Raw genomic sequence first — 26,135 nt, forward strand, 5'->3', positions numbered from 1 at the left:
GCTCCCGTTGATTTATGAAGGGGCGTGCTGGATTAACATCAATAGCCGGCCGCCACAGGCCCTGTCACTTTTCCTCGAGATTTTCCGCTTGATGGACTAACCCAGTTGATCTTCAACCCAAAAGGCGCCCGTAGGGCAAAATTCTTACGGTTACAGAACGGCCCTCAGGTAACGCTGCCGCTTCTCTACTCGAGTGAGGCAAACGCATGGAGAACGTTGACACGAGTCCACCGTTCCATTTATAGAAGTCAACGACCTGCAGCTCTTTGCTTTGCTTTCCTATTAGAATCAATTAGAAACACCTCGAAATCATTTCATTCAAAAACAAAAGAAAACACATTTGTTCAGCATAGCATCCAATATTGCATTTTATTGCTTGTACAAAAGCAAGGGAAATGCAGATGTATGAGTAAAAAAAACATGAAGGCATCTTTATGTTTTCTCTTGAGGTATTTTCAAAAAAGTAACAAAAAGCTGCTTTATGTCCACATGATCAAATCTGAGTTTATATAGACATTTTGTTATATGCTGGGTGAGGACCTGACATAAATTGCTTCAAAATTCCCATTTTTAGTAACAAGATGATTTTATAGTAACGAGGACTCCTAAAAGGAAAGTTATTGCACCGGATGGAAGAGAGCAAAAAGAACATTGTAATTTTGCAAATGGTGGCCGTGAGGGGTTTATTCACTGTTAACAATCGATTACAGTGATGACAAGTGAAACTCGACTTTAAATTAAAGTATAAAGACTTAATTGGTAGAAAGGAAGAGGCAACAGCAAGATAAAAAGCACCATTGTGGCGTGAGAACACGTTTTGTCTACTGAGCAAGGAATCTACAGTGCTGCTGTTTTGGTTACCAAAAGATCCAAACGGCAAGGGATTCTTCAACGTCCGCGTGTGAATAATATAATAGCTTATTGGTGGAGAGGTGTTTACTTGCCCTTTGGAGGATGACGCAGCTGACGTCTAAGATGGAGAGGGACGGCCACTACAGGGGAAATTATGTTTTGAAGCCACTCTCAAATTAATAACTTACAGCAGCAAGCTTCTTCTTTAACGACTACTCTTGCGGATTGGTCAAGTCAGCTTATCAAGAATCACTTCAACATAACTTTGGCCTGTCTAGAAGACAGAGATTCAAGTCAAGTCAAGTCAAGTTTATTTGTATAGCCCTAAATCACAAGCAGTCTCAAAGGGCTTCACATAGACAGAAATTGACAATTATTCTCAAAGCATCTAGAGATTCACTTCTAGATTTGCTGCATGGGTCTCAGGTTGGGGGACACCTAGATGACATCCAAAAAAACAAAACAGTTAGTCAAATGATACATTGGAATATTTAATTATGTTTCTAAGGATGGACTGACCTCAAAGTCGGTACCAGTGCAGCCCTTGATGTCGTCTGGAGTGATTCCCTCCCACACTTCTATAAGAGTCAGCCCTTTAGCCTTATCCACATCAAAGACCGCCTGAGTGAAGAGAAGCAGAAACACCATGACAGGAGGGGGAAAAAAAAAAAGTATGCGTTTTGTTTAATAGATGTACTTGAGGGTGCAAAGGGGTCACGGAACAAAAAGCTAGGGGCCACAATTATTGAAGTGACCTTCAAGCTCTCAAAAAAAGAATTCAATCAGAAGTGGCTGCGAACCAGCCCTTCAAGGTCAACTATCCTGACGTGTGTATGTGCGTGCGTGTGTTTGTGTGTGACACTGAGCGTGACGCAGTAGGCAAGCAATTAATTGCTGACAACATGAAACATTTAATAGATGTGTTTTTAATTAAGTCCAAATGACAAGTTGCTAACTACCATCACTGGTTTGCGCAAACGACTCAACCCTGCATTCAATAAAGTGATTTTTGTGCGGCTTTAAGATAATCAGACTAACTCACGACTACGATGACTAAATCCCAGTCGGAACAAAAGAGGGTCCATCTCAAAGACATCCGACATGGAGGATGAGAGCTTTCACAATAGGAGAGCTGGAGACAAAGTGACCAGGGTCCTGTTGCTTCTCCCAGCGGGGAGTGACAGGCCGAGGCCTCTTCCTCACAAAGCCTGTCACGGATCAGCTCATTAGAGTCACGCACACACGTACGTGGCAGGAGGCTGACATCTCACTCCAAAATAAAAGACAGATGGAAGGACATAGGGAGTAGGAGGATACGTAGACAAAAAACAGCTTTTGTACAGGAGTTTAAAAAAAAAAAAAAAGCATTTATTTAGATAAAATTATTTTATCTAAATTTTTATATTTCTAATTGTAGTCACTGTTTTATTTCCAATAACACCTTACTAAATTTTACTAAAAATGCTGTTGGCAGTTATAACTAATATTATCAAAATACTGATTCCCATGTGGAAATTTGACAAGCTCTATCTTTTAAATGTAGTTTGTTCCAAAATTTAAGAATTACAATTTGGTTGCGAGATAATTGTCATTGGCGTAAAGGCCACAGCTAATCATTTTGAGTGAACATTTGAATAATTCATTGGTGAATAAATTATAAATAAATATAATATAAATATAAATTACTTTTTTCCCCAAAAGAGAACCTTTTCCGAATTCTCGAGAATTGCTCGAGATGTTAGCACACGTGATAGAAAGTGTGTCATTGAAGAAGTGCACGGTGACCAAATGAGGTGACTTTTTTTTTTTAGTTCAATGCCAGATTCTTTCAACTATAACACAAATATCAAACATTATATTCATTTTATTTTGCTTAGAAGGAATATGCTAAGCTAAACCCCATTTAGGTCACATTTCATTGTAGTTTATTGTAATTATTTATCATAATCAAAATAGTGTCACTTAAATCCCGCAGTGACAATTCAACCAAAATCAACCCTTTAGAAAACCTTAAGCACGAAAAATAAAAGGTTCCTGGGTTTCATTTTGGGACAACACCTTTTATGTACAGTACAGTGTGACAGAGTACAAAGGAAGTAGAACGTTAATTACATTTACAAGGAGTTATCTCTCCTATTCAAGCAGAGAGACCCGAGCAAAGTAAGACACAATAAAAACAGGTCGAGCATTATGATGCTCATTAAAGTCATCATTTGCCATGTTTATAGCCTTTCATTTCCTACAGCTGATAGGGGTCATGCCATTTCCTCGTATAATTATCTCCAAAACTGTAACTCTGTTATTTACTTGCCTTTCTTTTGCCCCCACGTTTGCGCAGATTATTTCTCTGTGTCGAACCAAGAAGGCTATTGAGTTTGAAATGATGTCCTCCACAAGCTACCAATGGCAAAAGGTCGACTTCCTTCTTAGCACTCTGCCGTGGCAAGAATTCGACTCATTTTGATTGCTAGACGCAGGTTGGCTGAGGTAGTTGAGGTCAAAAGCCAAAACCATTACACTTGTTACATTGTTCAGCCCTCAGCGTGATTTTAACCGTTCTTTCGACTTCCAGGACTTTGGGTTGGAAGTCATAACAGGAGTTCAGCTCAGTCAGTATCCACAATCTTGACTGTGAGAGGATGATGAAAAATATTCATGCACTTTCATTGCTAGTTTAGTCTTACTATTCTACTTCAAAATAAGAACTTAATCCATGTTAGAGCCAGGGGCAAACTCGCCCCATTTTCATATTCACAGGAAATTTGAACTAGGTTCAAAGTCAAATCCTCATATACAGTATACGGTGTACCTAAAGTCTCAATATTATTCTTAATGCCGTGTTTAAACAATGGTTAACTTCTTTCTACTCGTGTGGCTGTTAAGAACGTTAAAGATGAATTATGTACATTTCCATTATTTCAAGTAGCGAGAACAGACTTCCTCGGAATAAATTTGAACGGACAGCACCTGACCTTAAAGATTCCACAGTGGCAAAAGACACACTAAGAGAATGTCTGACAAGTGGTTTGACAGATCGAAAAAAGCAGCAGGAGACCAAATAAGGACGGCAAGGAGGAAGCGGCAGCACCATGCTGGCAAGGGGTAGGAGAAACCGATTTAACCTTTATGGACAGAAAACGCCTCGCTGGGAAATTTTGTACAATTATAGATCTCATCAGTCGAGCCTGTTGTCTGGTCCGTTTATCGACATATAAGTTCCAAAGGGGCCAAACACAGCCTGGTAACGTGATTTGAACAAGATAACTTCAAGATTCACAAAGTACAGTACTGCTGCAGTTGATTTGATTTTTCTATTACTTCAGCAACATGTATTCTCATTAGAAATTTGTTAGAAATTGTTGCACTCTGCAGCGGATTCCCCAATATTGCTTATTTAAGTTTTAACGACTGGATTCTGCAGCATCAGGCTTCTTCTGCAATTGAGAGGAGGGGGTAAAGAGTCGTCTTGCCTCGAGAGAGGATGATGAAAAATGCACGTTCAAAGCTTCGCTCCCTTGGAGGACATTTGGCTCTCTTTAGTGAATGTTTAGACTGAACTGCAGAAAATGTGAAGGAGCCTGGACAGTAAGATCTACAATGTCCAAGTATGAATTTCAATTCTCTGGACAGCAAATTGGCTTGCAGGGGTCACCAACTCTCATTTTATTTTATTTCTTTTTATTTTATACAGGTAGTTCTCACATGATATTAATTAATATTAATAAATATTTTATTTTGTTTTTCATAGGTAATTCTCACATAAAGGAGAGGATAAATATTGAATTTCCTCAAATCGTTGCCTCACACTTTTGACGTTTGGTAACCCTTCACATTACACGTGGATTTAAAGCCTGTGCATATGACTTCAATCAGTCATATTCCAGCAGGAGCAATAACATACCAGGCTGGAGGTAGGGATAAGGTCTTCAACAAATGACATAATGAGACAAGCCATGCCCCAGTGCGAAAATGAAAACACTAAAACAAAATCAATAACTAGCCTCCAAAGAGACTAATTGGTACTAATTGAATCAAAGTCATATCCGTCCACCCCGAGACTATCACAGCAATCATTCAACTTGTTTTTATACAAGCGTGTGTGCGCGTGCATGTGTCGAGAGTCGCTTATTACCAATGGGTAATGATGTTATCCATCAGCGGAAGCTCTGATGTATCAGTGATAAAGCCTTAATTGCATGGATAATATATTTACAGTGCAACCCCCAAACAATCAAGTTTGAATGAGTCCAATTATTTTGGAGAAAAAAAAAAAAAGCTGCACAAAAACGTCTTCAACATCATGGTATATTACTTCAGCAAAACTTCAGCTGAGTATCTTTTTTTTTTTTTTTTTAAATTAAGGGCTCTATTTCATCAAGCACGGCCTCTTTAGAAAAGCTTTTAGATGTCTTTTTTCTAGAATGGATTCATTCAATTTCTATTGCTGTATTTGTTATAAAACATGGAGGATGTTGCTGCATTGAAAACGTTGTTGAACAGAAAATTCTGCCACTGTGACTTGGTAATATTTGCTGCTCAGTGATGTGGTGAATGAGTCTATTTGGTGCTGACAGCGAGTTTTGGATTATTTGTCACGGGAAAATTGTCTTTGCGTGAAATGAAAAAATAAATAAATAAAAGAAGTTGACCAGCATCACACATTGATTGTACAAAAACCCTGAGCTTTTTTTTCTGTTATGCTAATAATCAAATTAAATAACCAAGTACAGTTGTTTTAAATGCACCAATAAGTGCTGTGTGATTTTACAAACCGCAGTGGTCTCTAATATTAAATACACTTTTAAGGAATACAATCTGTCTCATATTCTGATGACCACTTAGACCAACTATGCTTTAATGTGGGTCTTGATGGGGTTACTTGCAGAGTCATTCATTTACTTGGGTGGTAATTAATGTAAAAGGTCTGCAAACCACTGTGTTAAAACATGGAGGAAATGCTGTAATAAAAACATTAAGTAGAAAAAAAGAACATCTCAATTCTCGGCACGTTGTTTAACAGTGTGTGTGTGTGTGTGTGTGTGTGTGTGTGCGTGTGTGTGCGTGTGTGTGTGTGTGTGTGTGTGCGTGCGTGTTAACCAAACAAACACAAACCTTCTCTGTAATGATTCGGTCCACACACTGTTTCCCAGTCAGAGGCAGAAGGCACTTGTCCAATATCTTGTGTTTACCTCCCTGAAAGAAAGAAATCACAGCCTAAGGTTAAGACGCAACCATTAACCCCAGTCACTCCTTTTCAAAGTGCAACTATAATTGCATAGATGGTTTGACAAGGTATGGATCCAGACAAGCTTTTAATCCCCAGATACCTAAAGCACATATCTGAACGTCCATTACAGTCTACCCACCATTAATCTTTAAGTGGGAGTAGGTCACATGACATAACACACGCACACACACATCCACGTGTGCTCCATCATGAATGACAACACCCTTCTGGGCAGTTCACCTGCTGCACCATCTGGACCGTAGCTGGGCGCCAGACACACTGCGATTATCCCGGCTCAGCGTGTTTCCGCGGCATGTTTTCGCTGCCCTTGCTTTACATTTACATGAAGTCAAAATTGTGCTCGGGGTCGCCCGTCGCGGCGGTACCACTCTGACTAATCAGCTCTTGACCCCAATTTATTTTAGTATTTGAATTAGCTAAAGACAAATGAGCAGCGAACTGGTATGCACGCTGAGCCTTTTCTGCTTAAGACCCATTAAGCAAACCATTAGGAGAATTACCATTAATCAGTCAGAAGGCTCAGTCATTAGTGCAGGAAGTAGACGCAGAGGGCACAGAGAAAAAGCCAGGGAACGCACACGTACACTCAAATGACACAAACCTTTGCTGAGTGCTCCATGGTGACCACCACCTTGGTTCCGGCGCTGGCCACCAAGTCCATGGCTCCACCCATTCCCTTCACCATCTTGCCCTAAAATTGCAAGATAAATATTGACGTGTCGGTCGAGTCCCTTTTAACCTTGTCGTCATGACAAAAAATCGAAAACGTTCCCGGCAATATTTTTATGTGCTGCACAGTTCAAGAAACACAGAGGAGAAAACAAGTTTGTTCGTCACAAGCGTCAATTAAATAAACCGCAATTTTCCAGAACTCTTAATATAAGGTCTCGCCAATAACAAAAGACTCGTTGTATTCCCTGCATGTCATCTTAAGTAGAGAGGCTGCAGCTTTAGAGACATTTGCCATTATTTGTCGCCAATGAGGACCGAAAATCTCTTTCATTTGTCTGAACAAAAGAATCTACGGATAGCATTCAGACGACATTATGAAGCTAATCGAAAGAATGTGAAAAAACTTTTTGTATTTTGGCAGAAATGTCAGCTGAAGCCATGTCAAAGCCTGGGAAAATGAGAGAGCATCGCAATCGGTGCCAGAGGGACACATAGGTGAATTACAAATCGATGCAAACAATGACGAACACAAAAGTAGTACTCGTAGTTCGAAAGCGGCTGTCCAAAGTTAAATTAACACAATCCGTCAATTCACCTTGCAAAAATACAAAAATTTATATATATATATAAAAAAAAAAAAAACATTTGAGGGAAATAAAGTTTGCAATGGCAGGACTAAATCCAATTAAAAAAAAAATCTGTGAGGTGAGGGCCGTGCTCAGGAGACATCCTGGCAATCTGATACGTTTGAGTGCTTTTGCCAGGAAGAGTGGGCAACTATTGCCAAGTCAAGACGGGCCATGCTGATAAGACTCCTACACAACACACTGATTGAGGGCTCTCATTAAATCAAAAGGTGCTTCATAAAGTATTGAGTTTTCCGATCTACGCCTTCCTGCAACCAACTAAGTGTATTAATTTTCCCAGATGCCTTTTTTCCCCCTATTAGATTGCACATGTGATCGTTCAAATGTTCTCATCTAAAATAATGTTGATTGCAACATGAAGGACGGATAAACAGAAGTTCCGCAGAAGAGGCGTGAATTTAAGAAGGCCCCGTTGTTGCTTACGTACCAGATTAACAAATAGAGAATATGACATTCCAAATGAACTAACCCGGCAACCTCAACACGGCTGTCACTTGGGTAGAACATTTCTTTTTGCTCGACGTGCCTCAGTGTCCCCGGTGACATGAAGAAATTGCCACGGGCTTGACGACTGAGTAACTGAATTAAAATCCCATTTGCTCATCAATCATGCGAAGACGCTTCTTTGCTTTACTCTCTGCTCGATAACCGGGGGATATATACTATATATGCCGTCTTGTGAATTAGAAGGATCCAGACTGCCTCTGGGAAGGCCAGCTGGGTAGGGAAGATATCAACCCAAAGCAGTGTGAGGGCGGTGAGAGGAGCGCAGGGGGAAGTTTGATTTAATTGAATATACTGTCACGCATCATCTTATAAAAAGCTGTAATGAGTCCTCAAACTACTTCCATGAAAAGAAAGAAAAAATCCACTTTGAGCTTGAAGTATCTAACACAGATATAAAGCCCTGAACCTTTAGTCACACCTCTGCTTTTTTTATTTCACGCGCAGCGGCTTTTCATAGGCTATTCCGGCAGGAAACGGTGTCTTTTCTTTCCCTTTTTTTTTTTCACGCGATCGATGCTAATGCATTTTCTGACATTCAAAAAGCTCGCTAGTGTCCGCGCAGGCCCTCGGGGGATGACCACGTCTGACCTGATACTCGCCACGTCTGACTTGTGCGATGAGTGTGAGCCAGACACCTGCGAGCGAGCGAGCGAGCACACCCTCCTCAGTGACCTGAGCTGTTGTGTGTGCGGACAAATGTCAATATTGTCACGGTTTGACTACGGCTTCTTCTGATCTTCGGCTTTGCATCTGCTTATCTGTAGGCTTTAGGTTTATTTGATCTTGATCTGTATGCATGCTCACGTTTGTATGAATAACTCAGGCGGAGATAACTGGGTCAAATTTGAACATTTTAAATCGCCCGCTTTTGATCGAAGTCATCAAAAGGCCCGACGTCTTTGAAAGATTATTGCGAAAGCGTATCCTGTGACGTGGGGCGTGTTTAGACAATTCTGCTTCCTGCTCTGCTCTGGAACGAACAATGAACAGTGAGAAGCACCAATTGGAAACGCTAAACATTTCAATATTCACAATCCTAAAATCAAGTTGCAAGTTTTTCAAACGCGCATAATGTGTCTTTTTCATGTCGTAATACTCGCCTGCTCTTTAAATGAATCCTTGCCAGCGGCAGCGAGTGCTAGTTAAATAGGCGTTAAGGGAAAACGTTAGCAGCTTAATGGCCTTTTCCAAAGCGAGAGATAATGCGGGGGCACTGTAGGAGGCTGGATCTGTGGCGTCGTACCCAGATTACAAGAGACGTACGGAATGATGTTCAAGTACTGCTGGGATGGCGCCGATCGGGATAAGAGAGAGACAGAGATGACATTGAAGTCAGGCAATGCTCACTCAGCAAGGTTTTTTTTTAAAAAATTTTTTAAGAAAGCCACTACTAAAGCTTTTCATTTCAAGCAGTGACTTTTCAGCAACTGAAAATACTTTGCAAACATGGAGCATTTGATGTTTGCATCACCATGGCAACTTGTTTGTACACTGTGACAGATATACCAGAAAAAAATGATTCCTTTTCCAATCCAATAGTTGCCACTTGCCCAGCCGCTACTTTTCTTTTCCGTTCAACATGTCAGACAATCTCCAGTGCCTGAGCCTGACATAAAAGAGTCTCCATTTAATCACATAGTGAAAGGCTGCAGCAAGCCTTGCTTACGCATGGATGAAAAGCGAGGATTTGGAATTATTACCAATTTGTTTCAAACTGAGGACGATGCCAGCAAAGCAACACCCAATTGCATCCCAGTGGGATTCAATAAGCTTAGCTTTTTTTTTTTTTCTCGTTTGTGTGTGTTTGTGAGTTATACTACTTCCAATTATTCCTGCCTTGAAATGAGTTATGCAATGGCTTTTGATTAAAAGCCAATCAGACCTGTGTAAACAATTTTGCTTCAAGATGAGCCATGGGTAATTCTACTGCCATCCACAATGGAACAAAGCACACACAATTAAGACAACCACTTAATATGCACATGAACTGACAGGTAATCTTTTAAGCGGCTCCATTTTGTAGCAGAAAAAAATTAGGGTAGGATTTATTTATATTATCGTTCATTTTACACCTACAGTTCTCTGTCTGGGGTTTAACTACTTAATGGCATTTGTCCATTCACAAATGCATCACTTGCCAAATTCAGCCACACAGTCATCTGTACAGAGGTCGCGACCCAAGTTTCATCTAAATGGCTATGCTCAACTAAATAGTCAACTGAGTCAAAACAAACACACTGCTCAGACAGCACGCCAAAAAGATTCTATTTCAGACTCAAAAACACAGAATGTGGAAGTCGAGTGTTGAGGAGACACACATCTTAATTTTGTATAAACACCTGGGTGCAGCTCCCCCAAATATAGAATCGTTTTTTTCCAGCCTTAAAAGCTCAATAACAGCCAAGCAAATCCTTAACTGTATTCGACTCCAGTGCTCAAACCTTTGTTGATCCAGATGTTTTAGCCTGAGTGGAGATGTAACAGCATTTCAAAGCCATCAACTGGAAAATGTTTATCTGCATTTGCATATTGAAAGCGTTCCAAATCGAAATCGCGCACAGAGCGCAGCATCCCCGACTCCTACGTTAAAACATTTCCAATTTCACGCTATGCACCCATTTTTAGATGGTGAATAATTTTCATTATCAGCGACGGAGGGGATTGTAATTCTCTTCATCTATCCTTTCAAAGGGAGGCGGGGGGCATAATGAGGATCGAGGCGTAGGTGAGGACGGTGGTGTCGTGTGTGTGTGTGTGTGTGTGTGTGTGTGCGTGTGTGTGTGTCTGTGTGAGCGAGCGGTCCAGAACCAGTCTGGCTTACTTAGACAACTGCCATGTAAAACCTCCACTGCAAACCCAGCATAGTCAAGTGCCGAGTTAATTCAGCATGGCCACAAACAAACACCACCACCCGAGAGGTTAATAGAAAATAAATGAACCCTCTGAAAATCCTGTCTATCTTGGCCATTGAGGACAGCTGCATCTCAAAATGAAACGTGCACACTTCAGTCAAGCGAAAAAACTGCAATGTGCCGGGGGACGTTTGTGTCGAGTCTCGCCCCCTCAACATTCTGTACAAGCTTTCCCATTTCTTGACCTTCGTAATCACAGAGGAAGGCTGTGGCTGCCGTGGTCCAGAGACCAATTGACCCATAAGCGCCTCCAGAAAAGAACAATTGCCGTGTTCTGATCGGGGTAACGACAGCCTTCAAACCACCGCGCATAAAATGGACACAATGGTGAAGAAAAATCAAGTGTACCCTGGAACAACAAGAAACCATTATCAAATAGGAGGTACCAAAAAACTGCTTTCTTCTTCACCCAGGCAGCAGCTCGGCGCTGCCAGGAACATGTAATTCTTCCTCAAATAGGCTTGTCATTTTGGAAGTGAACCACATGAGTCTGCAAAGTCAGGCTGCTTATTCGCTTGTTTTGGACTGAATGAATATGACAGAGAGAGGGAGTGTGAGATTTCATCCTTTTAAGCATTGAAATTCTTGCTTCAAATGGGAAATTTGGGAATAAAAGAACACACGGCGCCAAAAGCAGGCATGTCCAGCATTACAATAACCAGTACCATACAGAACCACATTATGAGTACAGCGCAAACCACTCATGAGGATGAATTGGGCGGGGGGGTCATGAAGTGCATCTCCATGAATTTGTTATGACAACATCCTGTTTCATGGAGGATAATCGACATTGCAATTTTGTTTCATTGATGCCACACGGACTCAAAAAATGCTCGTATCTAGATTCTCATCAAAGTGACTTCTTGCTTGGTCATTTCTGTTTTGTGGAATGGGTGGTGCATTTTCTAACTATCTTTCTATCTATGTTTTTGACCCAAGGGAGGTCATAAAAAAATGTAAGCTAGTCTTTACGAGCTACACCAACTACAGCATCGGTGCCATTCTATGAAATTGAATCCAATAAGGTTGCCAGATGAGTGCGAGTTCAAACAGACTGATGACATTTGAGTTGCTGCCGACTGACAAGAAATAAACTTACCGGGATCATCCAATTGGCTAGGTCTCCATACTTTGAAACTTGCATGGCTCCGAGCATCGTCAGGTTGATGTGGCCCCTGAAGAGAAAAGACAGCTGTCACCGTTTGAGTCAGGCCTCTTGAGTAAGACGATGATTTTACATCTCCGCTACCGTCATCCATTTTAACTGTGGGCGAATCAAAGTAGGGTTTGAATGCGATGTTTTTTTTGTTTTTTTTCAAGCTACACAGGCCAGAATCTTTATTATGAACTATTATGAACGACTTACTATAAAGACTTTGTCAAACAATTACCATCATTTTCTGTATCAATTAAGTACCAAGGGAGTTCTTGACATTCGCATATTTCTTTTATTTAGGAGCCTTGTTTAAATTGCGTTGGGCCTTGCGCCTGACCACACCGCAACCCTTTGTGAGTCAGGCGATAAAAATGAATCTATCTTTTAGTTACTCCTTCCAAACATCCATAAATCTTGCACAAAGGCTAAGACCGAGGTTCATTGTGTGGTCGTTGCCTGTGTGACAGGAAAGTGCTATTTATGAGCATTATTGGATTTCCACGGGGTGGACGTGTGTGCGCACACACACACCATAACTGATGTGTATGCAGGTGGGCAATGGCAGACAGATCAATAGTAACCAAGGTATTTGGGAATATTGGCCGGGCTGTCGTGTATTGCATTTGTTAGAGATGCTGTTTGTAAATAGCCTGCCTTGGGAAATGACACTGAAGCTTGCGTGTTTATCAAACGGGCTGCAGTTCAAACACATATTTTGAAGAGAATATTGAGATTATGCAGGAGAAAAACTAAGCAGTGAAGTTCCCATACGTCATGCATATGAGGTTGTCAGAACTTTTTGAGCGTTACCCTCGGATCATGGCAAATGACTCATCGCTGGAGAAGTAGGCAGCTCCGGGAAGCACTGTGACAGTCTCCTTTCCTGCAGCGCATTGAAACAACTCTCAACTCCAGTGGGAAAACTTCACCAAATGAATTTATGTTGAATAATAATGTGTAAAAAAACAAACAAATCAATGGCATGAATTGTATTCGTGTTATTTAGCTCGTGCTTTATTTTTTTAAGGCTTCGATTCAGCTTGGGCACATATCGATCGGGCTCACCTGCATTAATCAGGTCTGCGTCTACATCAGCGTCTGTTGGGTATGGGCCCTGCAAAGATAAAAAAAAAAAAAAAAAAAAAAGATGCACTGGGATTTGATTTTGTGCACAAAGTGAGTCAGAGAATTGCATTTTTCTCACTTGACAAGACTTTGATTTTTGACAGGGAGAGAGTAGTGCATCACTTGTTCAAAACTGGCACTCATAATTAAGACATTTTGACAAACCAGGCATTGCCATGGACGCCTACACTCTCCTGTCAAAAATTGATTGGCGAGTCATTCCATCTCAGCGGCAGCTTTCTTTTCTCTGGTCTCAGTCAATAATGATTTTGAAAATAAAAAGGCAGAAAATTAGTCTAGCCACCACAGTGGGTTCCCTGAATTGAAAACATTATTATGAAGGGTCCCCAAATTGAAGTACTAAAAACTTACCAGTCCTAAAATTCCATTTTCGCTTTGCAGATGCACAGTGATGTCTGGCTTAATGAAATTGCTGGCTAACATTGGGATGCCAATCCCGAGGTTAGCTGGTCAACATTTTGTTAAGGATCAGATTGATAAAATGACCATTAAAAATATGGAGATTGGATGTTCACTCCCAGTGCCATATGACAAACAATCTAGCAACCCTCCTTGTTCTGCACCCTCAGCTAGGATGGAATTTAGAAGAGTTAGTCTCCTATTTGTGGCTTTCCTTATAAGAGCCGAATTGTTTCCAGGAAACAAGAGGCATAATAGCAACCTTGATTGGTTTCCATACAGCACAGCTTTCCATTCGATTGAGCTGTCAGGGAAAAAGGATACCGTACATCCCATCTTCAAACTCTAAAGCTGCACGACGGATGATCCTTTCACGGACAATATCGGAGTCCTTTTTTGGTTTGGGCTTCTCCTCTTGGGGTTTCTTTATTGTACGTTTCTGGTAACAGTCAAAGGTTGATAATGTCATGTGTGTAGAGATAAAATGACGGTATGGTCAACCACACATAATAGACATCATACAAATGTCATTATCACGTGAGTGACATTTCTGTTCTAATCTGTTAAATCAGAGTCGCTTCAAACTCATGTTTTTTTTTTTTTTACCTCGATTCTTTTTTCATAGCTGCCTCCCTGGACAACCCTGTGGACGTAGATGCTGGGGATGTGGATGTCTTCCGCGGCAAAAGTACCGACGTCCACCACTTCTTCTACCTAAAAAGAAGAAACCAGGAGCGTTAGCGTCAAATCATATGTATAATGTATTTTGGAGCAATTTGAAAAATTGACATGACAGTGACATCACCTGTGTGCCCGAAGAAAGTTTGTCCAGAGACCAACTTCGCAATCGCATCACGCCACATTGTTATCATCAACAGAGAACTCATGTGGGCAGAAGTGAGTTCAAGGTCTTTTCTATCCAACTAACAAGACCCAGCAGAGACAATGATTTGAGGCGAGGTAGGTCATCGCGATACAAGTCCAGGCACGAATACACCTGCTCCTTTCTCCTTAGATAACAATGTCAGAAAAGTTGTCTCCCACAAGCATACCAACTCGGGTGGGGGGGCCATCACGCTGTTGACATTTAATCTACTCGAGAATTCAAAAACTTGTGCTGAGATTCCCTGCAGTCCATCTGTTGAATATGGCTTTTATTTTTTTAAAGTCAACATACAGAGAGGGGGAAAAACACCACTGGTAGGTTTTTTATTTTTGCTTTTTGAAGAAAGCAAATTTTCCATCAACAAGAATGATTTGCTCCTTTCTGAAGATTGTTTGGTGAACAGACTTCGAGCTGACAACAGAAACCAATCAGGAGCAAATGGGGACTTATGCATGACATTACATCATTAATCCCCCCCCCCCGACCCACACACACACACAATATCCAGTACTTGCCTGTGTAACGTGGTGTAACCTACTGATTCCATTTACATGAGGGGCAAGCAGCCGTTGGAGCAAATTGAATTAAATTGCTTCTTATCTCGACTTCCTCCCTCAGCACTCTGCGCTGACTGAGAAGAGTCAGTGGTTGAGAGTCGATCTTGGTGTTGTCATGGATACGCATACGTGAGGAAGCTCAATACCATCGTCTTTATCCCTTCTCTTTTGATCGGGATATGTTAAATGTGACACTCAGCCGTGAAAATCGGGCCGTGCAAGAGGAGATTGGTGGTGGTGGCGAACCGATAGCGAGGTCCCACACATCCTCCCACGTCTATCCGATAAGCTCGATCCTTTTTTTTTTGTGAGATGGGCGATTTGCATAGATGCCTTAATCAAGCAAGACTGAGCTCAAAATTTAAGATGACTTTAAAATAGGGCAGACAGGAAAACATTGTTAAATGACAATTTAGTCACCAATAGAAAAATGCTGTCACCCCTGTTCAAAAGTAATCATTTGAGGTATTTTTTTTTTTTCCTTCACTTTTGCAAACCTGACATTTTCTGGGCTATATTTTTAATTAGCCAACCAAGGCTAAGGCGCAACACAATACAAAGCTCATCAAATTTGAATAAGAGTGTCCTGAAAAAATAAAGCAAAGCAAAAATAACACCCTTTCATCTGCTTGAATGGTGTTCACAGACATAGTTCAGACAGCAGCTTTACAAACACATGGAATGGTAATAAAAAAAAAAAAAAGGCATGATAAACACAGATGAGCAACAACAAACACACAAAAAGAAAAAAAACCCACAAAGGCAAATGGGCAGGTGTGCGGATGGAGCAAAAACAAGGCACACAACGCATTGATATTCCTGTATGTGTACGTCAATTTTCACATCAATGAGAGCAGAACAAGGCAAGCTCGCAGGGATGCTGTGGGGAATCAAAGTGTCCTCCAGAGACGCTTTCTAGAGAGTTTCGGTGTGACGGGTTTTTTGTTGTTTTTTTAGGGCGTGGGTTTTTTTTAGGTTACTTGCACATATGCTAAAAGATAAATTCAAATTCACAATAATAGTGAACTTATTTTTGGATATTTAATAAAGGTTTGATGCTAACAGTATCTCATAGTAAAATCAGGGTTTAAAAAAAATAAAAATAAACAAAGATTACCGTCTATGCAGCATAGTTGTCGTTATATCACAAAACTTTCTCTGCACAAAATAACTAAAACATAAACAAACTTGTGTGTATATTTTTGATAGCTGAATGGTGAATTTGACGATGCGCATTTAAATTTAATGCTTTCCCACACAGAAGGATGAAGTGGTAGAACTCCAAGGATGTCACAAGTTGTGCTTCAACTTTGCTCAAGTGAAAAGAGAGCACCACAAACAAAAACGTTCCATCTTGACATCCTTGCCGTGATGCCGATGCGCCTTCTCGTGTGAGCACATGACATGCACATCACATTTAGAAAAATAATAATAAAAGTGCTCGTGCTTAGTTTTAAGGCGCTCAAGAGTCACACTGATGTGGTGCTTTGACTTCTATGGCAGACAATATATCCTAAGTTTAATATACATTATTTGCAGGTTCTCTTTTGCTATGAATCACACTGGACAGATTTATGACCAGCCTTACTGAGATGCAACATGTTATCGGGGTAGGAAAAGTGATGGTGTGGCTCAAGGCGACAAGCGGATGAGTGGGACTGCAACACCACACTCTCATTATCCCCATGTATTTATAGAGCCTCCGTATGGGTGTCTACGTGCGGGCAATCGGCCACGGCCTTGCTGTCACTTTTAGGGGGGCTCGACGCCAACGCTCTCCCCCTGCCCGGAACTGACAACGCAATGGATTTGTTTCCTAATATCCAAAGGAATGAAAGAAAATATTACAGAAACCCAAATGACATGCTTCTAATCAGATTCATTGCTAATTAAAACCAATGATGGAATTTAGACAAAAATAAATGCTGCTAGGAACTGTACATCTGGTGTTTTGTCACATTTTACAATCTGGAAGTTGAACCCAGAAACAGATAAACTTCTTAAGCAAGGAACTTTCCACCAAAACTCACGTGTTTTGTGTAAATGTGCTACTTCAAACATTCAGTTGGTGCATATGTTAAACTAAAGTATTTCTTTTGGCTCTTGTTATCTCCCAATTATCATTTATCTTTTTTTCCATCATTCAAAGCTACAGGTCATTTTTGCATCGATGCCTGGAGAAACAAACAAAAAATAATAATAATAAGATAAGGCCAGGAGCGGAGATCCACTGGATCATGCTCTCATGCTTACCTAAATAAACACAATAAGAATTTGCATAACGTACCAAGACATCTTGAACTCACAAAGGCTCATTCAGAACAATGAATAGTAAAAATTAGCTGAAAATGTTTGCTGTGATGAATCGATAAATTCATTGGTATTATTTGAATGAGAATGCTTTGAACTTCTTTTAAGATGCAATATTGTGTAGAATGGCACCGCCACAAGTTAGTATAGCAGAATTCCGCATGGATGTAGTTCAAGTGCCTGCATGCCTACAGACAGTATCGTCTCATAATAATGGTTGCGAAGACAAATATATCGCTTAGCTGTGATCAACAAAAGGATTCAGTTGAATCCATTTGTGATGACAGATGTGTGAAAAGCACTGCTTCAATGTGCTGTCCTACCAAGCACCAGGACTTTTTCAGTGTACCTGTGATAAGGGAATAACTGGACCAGCTGGATACCGTGATACATTCAACAATCCAATGGCAGCTCTTGGTTGCCAAGCAACCATGAAAAGAGCTAGGTGGAATTTGTCAATTTCCAAACTGCTTTGTTTGATCGGATGTTTTTTTTTTTCTTCTTTCATTTAAATCTATTATGTACCATACAAAAAAAAAAAATTATTGCTGTGTCTGTTACTAAAGTGACTTAGTCATGAAACCACAACAGTTGAAGTTGAATAAAGTAGTGCTTGCAAAATAATACAGCTTTGAGGAGAAATTTGGATCTAGTAACATAAAATATTTACGGTTGCATGTCACGCATACAGAAAGACATGCTTAAAAATGTTTTTGACAAAATGTGCTCGTTCTCTTCTGCAGCTTCGACTAGCATAACATGACCATGGTGTCAATACAGCCGATTTAAGGATACATTTATTTTCAGGTAGATGCTAAGCAACATAAATGCAATTTTAACAATCCGTGCAATGACAAATTGGTCAATATGCAAAGGACATAATTCGTATTTTGTATAACTTAACGTTTCAATAAAGCATTAGTATAAAGCATGAAGAATGCGCAAGCACACAGTTTTGGAATCATTACTGTTCCCTGTCAGACCTTGTTAAGAGCAGTAGGGCAGGTGCATCCTGGATGTGGGATTTAAATCTCGCCCACAAGATGTCACATCCTTCTCCTCAGAGTTTCCTCTAGTCTGACTGTTTTTTTTATTTCATTTTTTTTCTCAAAGGTGCCTTACAAACATTAAATCTCTCATTATGACAGCTCCATTTACAAGCCAGTCTAATGTAATGATGCAAGGCAATACTAATAAAACAAGTCATTATGGTGTTTATAGTTGGACGTAAAAAGCTTGTCATCACTGTTGTTCCCTTCATGCGGTTTGGATACATTTTTCCTTCTGGGTTTCTGCTAAAGTCCAGCTTTTGAATTGAGCAGCTGTTTTGGTGGAAGTTACTCAAAAGAAACACAAAAGTAGTTGAATGCATAACAACTCAGAAACAGCAATTATGATTTGAATTGGCTAGTGATACATAACAGCTGGCTTTCACAGCTTTTGACAGCACTAACCACTTTATCGCCATTTTTCAAGCTACCGGGTCAACCGAGACAAACATTCAAAGCCGACTTTTTTTTTTTTTTTTGTCCCTCACTCGTGCTGTCTTTCTCACTCAGAAATACATTGTCATTCATGTCACTAGCATCGCCATCACAACTTCAGCAGAAATTAACACCTTTGTTGGCACCACTGCTGTTATTCTCTTATTATTATATCAGCGTGGAAGAACAGCACCGGGCTGTTTCTTTTGGGCAAGTGTGGCATCGACTTCCCGAGCACCACTCATATTCATCCTTGGCTGCCATCAAGGTCACTGTGATGCTGCTGTCTCAAAACTAATTAGCTCCACCATTAGTACTGCAGGCTTATCAACAGCGGTGTGGAGTTGAAACTAATTTTTTTGTCGCATTGAAATTACTGATCACTATCAAAAGCAGGAGGCATGACTGTCGAGACTGTTTTTACAAAAAGCATTGATTCATTTTCAGCTTTTTCACACAGCAAAGAGACTCAGCAGGTGCCTACAGAATATGGGAGGTGTGAAGCTGAGAATGCATGGAAAAGGATGCCGAAATAAAGGTTGCCTTTCACATTCCCTTGCTATCAAATGGCAGATAAGTGGATAACCAGACACCAGATTGAAACGAGATGTGACACGAACCCCAACGACCCGACACTTTAAATGTGCCGAGGGGGCAGGTCACTGGAGATATTAAATCTTTCAATACTTCTGCAATATCTGAGAGTTACACAAGTAGAGAATAAAAAAGAAAGGACCCTTTGTCCTCTGTAGGTGGTTAGATGTGATGACTGTGGTGTGCCAGTGCTGCTTTATGGTGTTGCTTGACTTTCTCTCACAGGAGGATACATAAAGGCATTTTTAACTCCAATTCTCAAGAGAACATGTTTTTAATAGTGATCTTGATATATACCAAAGTATACAAGTGCTGTCTATAATGCACTAAAAAAAAATACTGCATTGATATGTAAATTGTTTTGCGGCTAAATACACAAGGCGGGTCTTGGTGCTCCATTGAGAGCCATTAAGCTATTTAGCTGTCTAGTACATACATGAATTTGAAAACAATGTTGCATAGCATGTATCTGGCTTGGACTTACAGCATGACTTTAACATTACTGATGTACATCATATTGAACAGCCCATGTTTTCACACGATCATTGATTTACCGCCGGCGTACGTGGGTATACGCGATCAATGAGATTTCTAGAGAGTCAGGCTCGCATTGGCGGGGTTCAGATCACGTATATATAGCATTGGAATCAATTATGGAGACGCATGCTCCACTCGTTAGATTACCATAATTTGAACACAGCGCATTAAAATGTCATAAAAGTTTAATTCAGCTGTGGAGTTTTGAAAAGGGAACACTAAAAGATGACCACTGCAAGAGCTCTGTAAGAACGTGACGTGCAATAAAAGACCAACCTACCTCAACGATTGTGGTTTTGGCTGCCTTGCACATGGGCTGGTTGAAGTTTCGAGCAGTTTTCCTATGGCAATCAAATAAAAGGCAAAATTGAATGATTTCAAACTAGAATGTACCAATTAAAGCATTTTCATCTAGTTTACTGCAAGACATTGCTCTCCTGTGGTTGAAGGTGGTACCACAGACCTTGGCTGCAAATGTTTTATGTGGTAAAACCAGTCATTTGTAATCAGGTGGTTCAGAAGGACCTCGGCAAAGCAATCAGCTGGTATAGAAGTAAAGGTTACGGTGTGATTGGTGATTTTGAATGACGCTTTGTTGCAATTTTATTTTAAAACATGTTTAATTGGAGTGCTAAATCATTCCCCGACCTTATCTTGGCTTCCTAAACGGTTCAGGATGTCAACCTTGATTACAGATCATCGCTATTGCGGTCCTAAATTGTACTGATTTAATTCAGTCGCACAAGCTGCTCTGGCCAAGGTCTAAATGAACAGTTTGCAAGGACAAAAAACAATAGAAGGACTCAGAGAATTTAGTCCTCGATTCACCTACAAAATGAGTGGATTACTACTTGGATTGAAAAGGTAAAATAAGGTGAAGTGCCATCGCGATTCGGAATTTCTTCAGCAGTCATTTAATAATCATAATTGAACAGCTCGCTTTCACGATATTTCCCATGTTGCCTTCACAATTCAATGAATTGAGATTTTTTGAGAATTGAGATATACAAGTATGTACTAGTTAAGTTTGCTGTCAATGCTGAAAAAATAAAATAGAAGTGGAATCACATTCAAATAAAAAACATGGTTACATATAACTCTATATACATTGGGCACATATTTCAATGTTTTTTTTTCCATTCAAAGGTGGTGGTTACCTGAACACAATGTTTCCAGCCCTGTCAGCTTTCCATGCCTTGATCAGAGCAAAGTCTCCAATGATGGCCTTCTCCATGATGTAGTGTCTGCCATTAAACTCCTGCACCTATATAAAAATAGAAAAAGTTCAAGATGAAGATGCTGTATGTAGCAGAGCAACAGTATCGACAAGTAAAGTAGTCAAATAATGCAGAATAACTAAACCAAATACATTGTCATTTGCTTGCTTTTATTTTTGTGAGGACAAACAACAAGACGGGGAGTAAACATATTTCCGCAAGACTTGAATGAGTGAAATCAACAATTGTACCTCTCTTTTTTCACTAGCAATGGCAATACTGCCATCCTTGTTGTACTTTATAGGAGAGCCTCCTTCCTGGATCAGCGTGCCGTAGCCAGTCGCAGTGAAAAAGGCGGGAATCCCTGCCCCTCCGGCTCGGATTCTCTCCGCTAAGGTGCCCTGTTGTGGAAAAGTGGCAAAATAGAAAGGGAGAAGAAAAGAAAAAAAAAAAAAAAAAAAAGGGGCCAATTGCTAAGATCTCATAACACACGCAACGGCACTCTGGAGAGTTGTTGGCTACCACCAAGTTGAAATTGTCAAAACATGAACTAAAAGTAAGTTTTCCTGACCCACCTGTGGAGTGAGTTCCACCTCCAACTCCCCTGATAAATACTGTCGTTCAAACTCGGCATTCTCCCCGACGTAGGAGGAGATCATCCTTTTGATCTGCTTGGTCTGAAGAAGCAGGCCGAGTCCAAAGTTATCCACACTGAGGGGGGAGAAAATGTATTTTATAGGGGTGTAAATCGCGGGTTTTGTCACGATACGATATAATATCGATATAAAGAACTACGATACGATATTTGCCGATATCTTAAAGCCTGCTGCGATTCATTCACGATATATTGCGATATAGTGCTCTACGATCGATATTTTTTTTTTTAGTAAAAAATATATAACAATATCCTGATTTATAACAATTCATACGCAAAATCAACAAGGTACTGCAAACTCTTTATTTAGGAAATTACAAGAGTATTGTAGTATACAAATTGCTTACTTTAACACTGAACTTTGATGTCGTGTTTTTTCTTTAAATGTGCGGCGAGATTTGTGCTCCCTGAATATTTGATCACCGCATGGCAGGATTTACAAACTGCACGTGTCTTGGCCGTTGAGCCATCTTTTCTTTGGAATCCAAAGTGCTTCCAAACGAATGACTTGAAGCCTAAAGGGGAGCAAATTTCCTCGTCTTTTTGGACACTAGCCATAGCACCAGCCCAGGAGCCGCGGACTAGTTGTCCCCTCCCCTTTCACGTGCGTGCTCTGCTCACAACACAACAACGCCGGAAAAAGGAAGCAAGCAACAATGAACTGGATTTCAAAATAAAGTCGCGTCGAATGTCCGAGGTTAAACACGGCGATATAAATCGATGTTTACCTTTAGCATCGATACCAATAAATCGTAGCGCATTATATCGATTAATCGATGTGTATCGATGTATCGTTACACCCCTAGTATTTTATATTCACTTTGACATTGCAAAGCTCTCATAGCTGCACACTTGCAGTCAAAACTAGACTCAAGAAGAGTAAGTAGCATATAGTGGTGCTCTGAGATTATTACTCAATAAATGTTTTATGACTCAATACTTTAGAGGCCGTTCTAAGAAATCTAATTCATGGTCAATTAGTAACTAAGGATGGGTGGAGAAATAAATGGTGTCAAACATAAGATAAATAAATTCCACAGAATACTGGATGCAGTTATTTTTTCTTAGGCTTCTTATGGTGAATCTGTATATTTGTGTGAAAATATTATCTTCATAATGCATACAAATACTATGAAGGTGAGATTTATTAGGACTAAGGTTTAAAAAATTCTGAAGATATGCTGCCACCTAGTGGTTTGAGATGTGATGCATCAATTTCCTAAATAAGTGAATTTTGAGAAATTTAAAAAAAATAGTAAAATACCATGAATATCTGCAATTATAAATAACTAAAATAAATAACACAATAATTACTCCAATTTGAAATGTACAAGTGCATTGCAATATGTTGAACATTGTGCAATAATCCATTTCGGTAGTGAAACTCAATGCATAGATTCATTAGTTACTAAAGAAAGGCTGTAGGGAATTAAGTTGGAATTTCTCTTCCGAATTTTTTCTTTTCTTTTTAATACATTCAAAGATGTGCACTTCATTTTAATCGAACAAGTGAACTAAACCCATCCATCCATTTTCAACACCGCTTATCCAGACACAATGCAGAAATAAAATGGGATTAAGGAAGGCGATTTAAAAATTTATATTAGTCTCGCAGGGCTCTATTTTTCACAGAATATAAGAGAGTCTTATTCTCTAACTTTTCCTTTCATGGGCCTCACCATCATGCGTCATGCACAATAATGAGGGCATTTAAATGTAGATAACAGCAGCTGACTGGCAACAGACCAGCTGACCCTGTGGAAAAAGTACTGCTCTCAGTATTGTTACAACAACACAGATCCCCCCCCCCCTTCCCCCCACATTCACAATTTGTATTGAAAAGGCTTTCCAATATTTACAAGAAGCGTCTCTGCACATGTGCATGAATGTTCTGTATTGCCTACCCTGCATTGTTGCTGACTGCAGTAAGACCTTTCACACCGGTCTTCAGTAAACTGGTGATGAGATTCTCCGGGATGCCACATAATCCGAAACCTGCGTTGAGCAAAAACACAAGCATACGTTTGCCGTCTTGCAACTTCAAGGTCAAATTCCAACACAATGGTACAATCAGTAAACTAGTATTCAGTGTGGCGTGACATATTGTTCAAAACTTGATTTTACATGATAAAATATGAACACAAAGTGGGATTTTTATTATAGTAATTGACAGCTGTGGAAATCTAGATACAGGATACAATTTGATCCTCCTTTTTAACAGTCCTTTATTTTCATAATCCTACAATGTACCATGTTGATTTCTCTCCATGTGGTCATTACTGAATGCAGGTGGGGACAATGGAAATATTTTTATAGCTGTCTCAGCTGACTTCACGATAAATATAAGCTGTGGTGTTATAAATATACATGTGTGTTGAGCGGATACTATTCAAGTGCAGCACAAAATGACTAAGTAAGCAAAATGACACATTATTGTAGATGTTTGCTGACACTGCCATTTAGAACTAAAATTCAGATTGGCATACAAACACCGGTCTGGCTCTAGCTTTTAATATGGTTGTCAGTCTCTCCTTGCAAAAAACAAATTATATAGAATGTCTGAAATAGGGTTGGAACGGGGAAACAAACAAAATGACAAAACCAGAAATAAAATATAAAACATGATTACTGACGAAATATAATTTAAAAAAAAGAGTGTGGATAAAAGACTTAAAAATATGCTTCATTTAGCATTTACCTCCAACAAGTACAGTCGCCCCATTTGGGATGTCTTTGACTGCCTCTGTAGGATCAGAGTAGAACTTTGAACTTCTCTGGCTGGAAGTCGAAAAGTAGCAACTACACGTCTGTAAACACCCGAAAAAGAGCACAGATTCAAACCAAAACAGTTAAACTTCAGATAAGTGTATATCTTGCAAAAAAGGACAGATTAGCTTTTGAAAATGTATGATGTGAAGAAACTGAAACAACCCAGCCATGGTGCTGAAAAATAATGATGCTTGTTTAGTGTAATGAGCTATTTGCACAACCAACTAACTAGCAAAACTACTGAACACAACCTGCAACAAAATGATGCTAGCTTTACTAATGCTTAATTCATGAGTACCTGTCAATAAGTATACTTGTGACAATACTGTATAGAATCATGAGCAAAGAATGATGTACAATACTAAAAATCTGAATACATTAAATCACATTGAAAAGTACTGTTTTGATTCAACAACTCATTCACCTTTTTTCCTAGTTCTTTTTTAAAAGGCGTAGTACCCCATGCTACATTTGTTGAATCGGATGGCTGGCATAACACTAGTTGATATAATAAGCATTCAAAGTTAATACAGGAAAACCTGACGGAAAACATTGCTTGGAAGTTAATTTGGGGCAATGGTGGTGTATTATGCAAGCCCCTGTGACCTCTAATAATAGAAAATTCAGTGCCACTACATTGTGCTTATGTTTATACTCATTTCATTCCAGTAAACATTGCTGTAGACATTGCACGAGTGACTAACCACAGAATCAAATGAAACATTACCCACCAAAATAATTATTAAAAGCAACACGACACAAATAAATAGGCAAATGTGTTTGTTATGACCTTCTCCACGAAGTTCTAACCATTGTGCAGCAAAATCATGACAGCCAAATACCAACCTTACTTAATGAACGCTTATCGAAGTTTAAGGTGGTTTTGCATGGACCGATGAGGTATTTTAAAGTGTCCGCTCGACATATGACTTTGAATGCCATGGTAATACACACGGACCGGACGGCAGTGGATAGGAAGACGGCTATAGAAACAAGAGACTAGCTGTTAGCATTCTGCTTATAGCTAAGTTAAAAGCCAACGCTGCTGTCACATTGGTTGGATTCGAGGGGATGGTAATTTGATGCATTCACGGTAATCGGAATTAATACTATTTAAATTGACATTTATTATTGGTCGTCTTTTGAATAAACGATACAATTGTCCCATCAGAATCGGTAGCCTAGACTCTTAGTTGATATTATAACGTTCTTTTTTATTTTGAACGACGTATAAAAAAAAAACCATAACACTGTTGTGTGCGTGCGTGCGTGCGTGCGTGTGTGTGTGAGTGTATTCACTAATCCAATTCAAAAACCAAATAACACACAATTTGCAACTGCGCTGTGTAACAAAGAAAGTTGTTTCTCTGACAGTAACCACACACATGCAAGTTATATCGTCAAAACACTTGTCAACGAAAGAACATACGTCATGTGACGTCATACAACGTCATTGTGAATATTCATTCATCGTGCTTGTATTCTTCCGAGCTCCATAAAACCTACCAATGCATTTTGTGTTTATATTCTTCCCTGATCTATATTGTATTAAAGTAATAATAATAAAAAATAATTATACAAATTTAA

At 39.7% G+C, this 26,135-nt stretch overlaps 1 protein-coding gene across 1 annotated transcript; it reads right to left on the bottom strand.

The window, feature by feature from the left end:
- Positions 1 to 350: 350 nt before the first annotated feature.
- On the bottom strand, positions 351 to 25,611 carry oxct1a (3-oxoacid CoA transferase 1a). The gene is made up of 18 exons (XM_061278233.1): positions 25,395 to 25,611; positions 24,478 to 24,586; positions 23,684 to 23,774; positions 21,700 to 21,835; positions 21,376 to 21,525; positions 21,065 to 21,171; positions 20,184 to 20,248; positions 14,146 to 14,249; positions 13,864 to 13,978; positions 13,492 to 13,586; positions 13,060 to 13,108; positions 12,805 to 12,877; positions 11,938 to 12,013; positions 6,702 to 6,791; positions 5,965 to 6,045; positions 1,372 to 1,473; positions 1,243 to 1,290; positions 351 to 1,135 (listed from the first exon to the last, which is right to left on the bottom strand). Exons 1-17 carry the CDS (start codon positions 25,488 to 25,490, stop codon positions 1,255 to 1,257), a joined length of 1,575 nt encoding a protein of 524 aa, XP_061134217.1. The 5' UTR covers positions 25,491 to 25,611; the 3' UTR covers positions 351 to 1,135; positions 1,243 to 1,254.
- Positions 25,612 to 26,135: the final 524 nt, after the last annotated feature.

This window comes from Syngnathus typhle, linkage group LG5, assembly GCF_033458585.1.
Source record: "Syngnathus typhle isolate RoL2023-S1 ecotype Sweden linkage group LG5, RoL_Styp_1.0, whole genome shotgun sequence".
NCBI classification, from domain to species: domain Eukaryota; kingdom Metazoa; phylum Chordata; class Actinopteri; order Syngnathiformes; family Syngnathidae; genus Syngnathus; species Syngnathus typhle.

What these genes read in the sequence shown, in the direction of transcription:
- oxct1a (XM_061278233.1), bottom strand. Translation starts at nt 25,490, where the DNA reads ATGGCATTCAAAGTCATATGTCGAGCGGACACTTTAAAATACCTCATC. An exon ending in GGCGACTGTACTTGTTGGAG is followed by an intron (nt 23,775 to 24,477) that starts GTAAATGCTAAA and finishes TGCTCAACGCAG; the next exon opens with GTTTCGGATTATGTGGCATC. An exon ending in TAGCCAATTGGATGATCCCG is followed by an intron (nt 6,792 to 11,937) that starts GTAAGTTTATTT and finishes TTGCAATTTTAG; the next exon opens with GGCAAGATGGTGAAGGGAAT.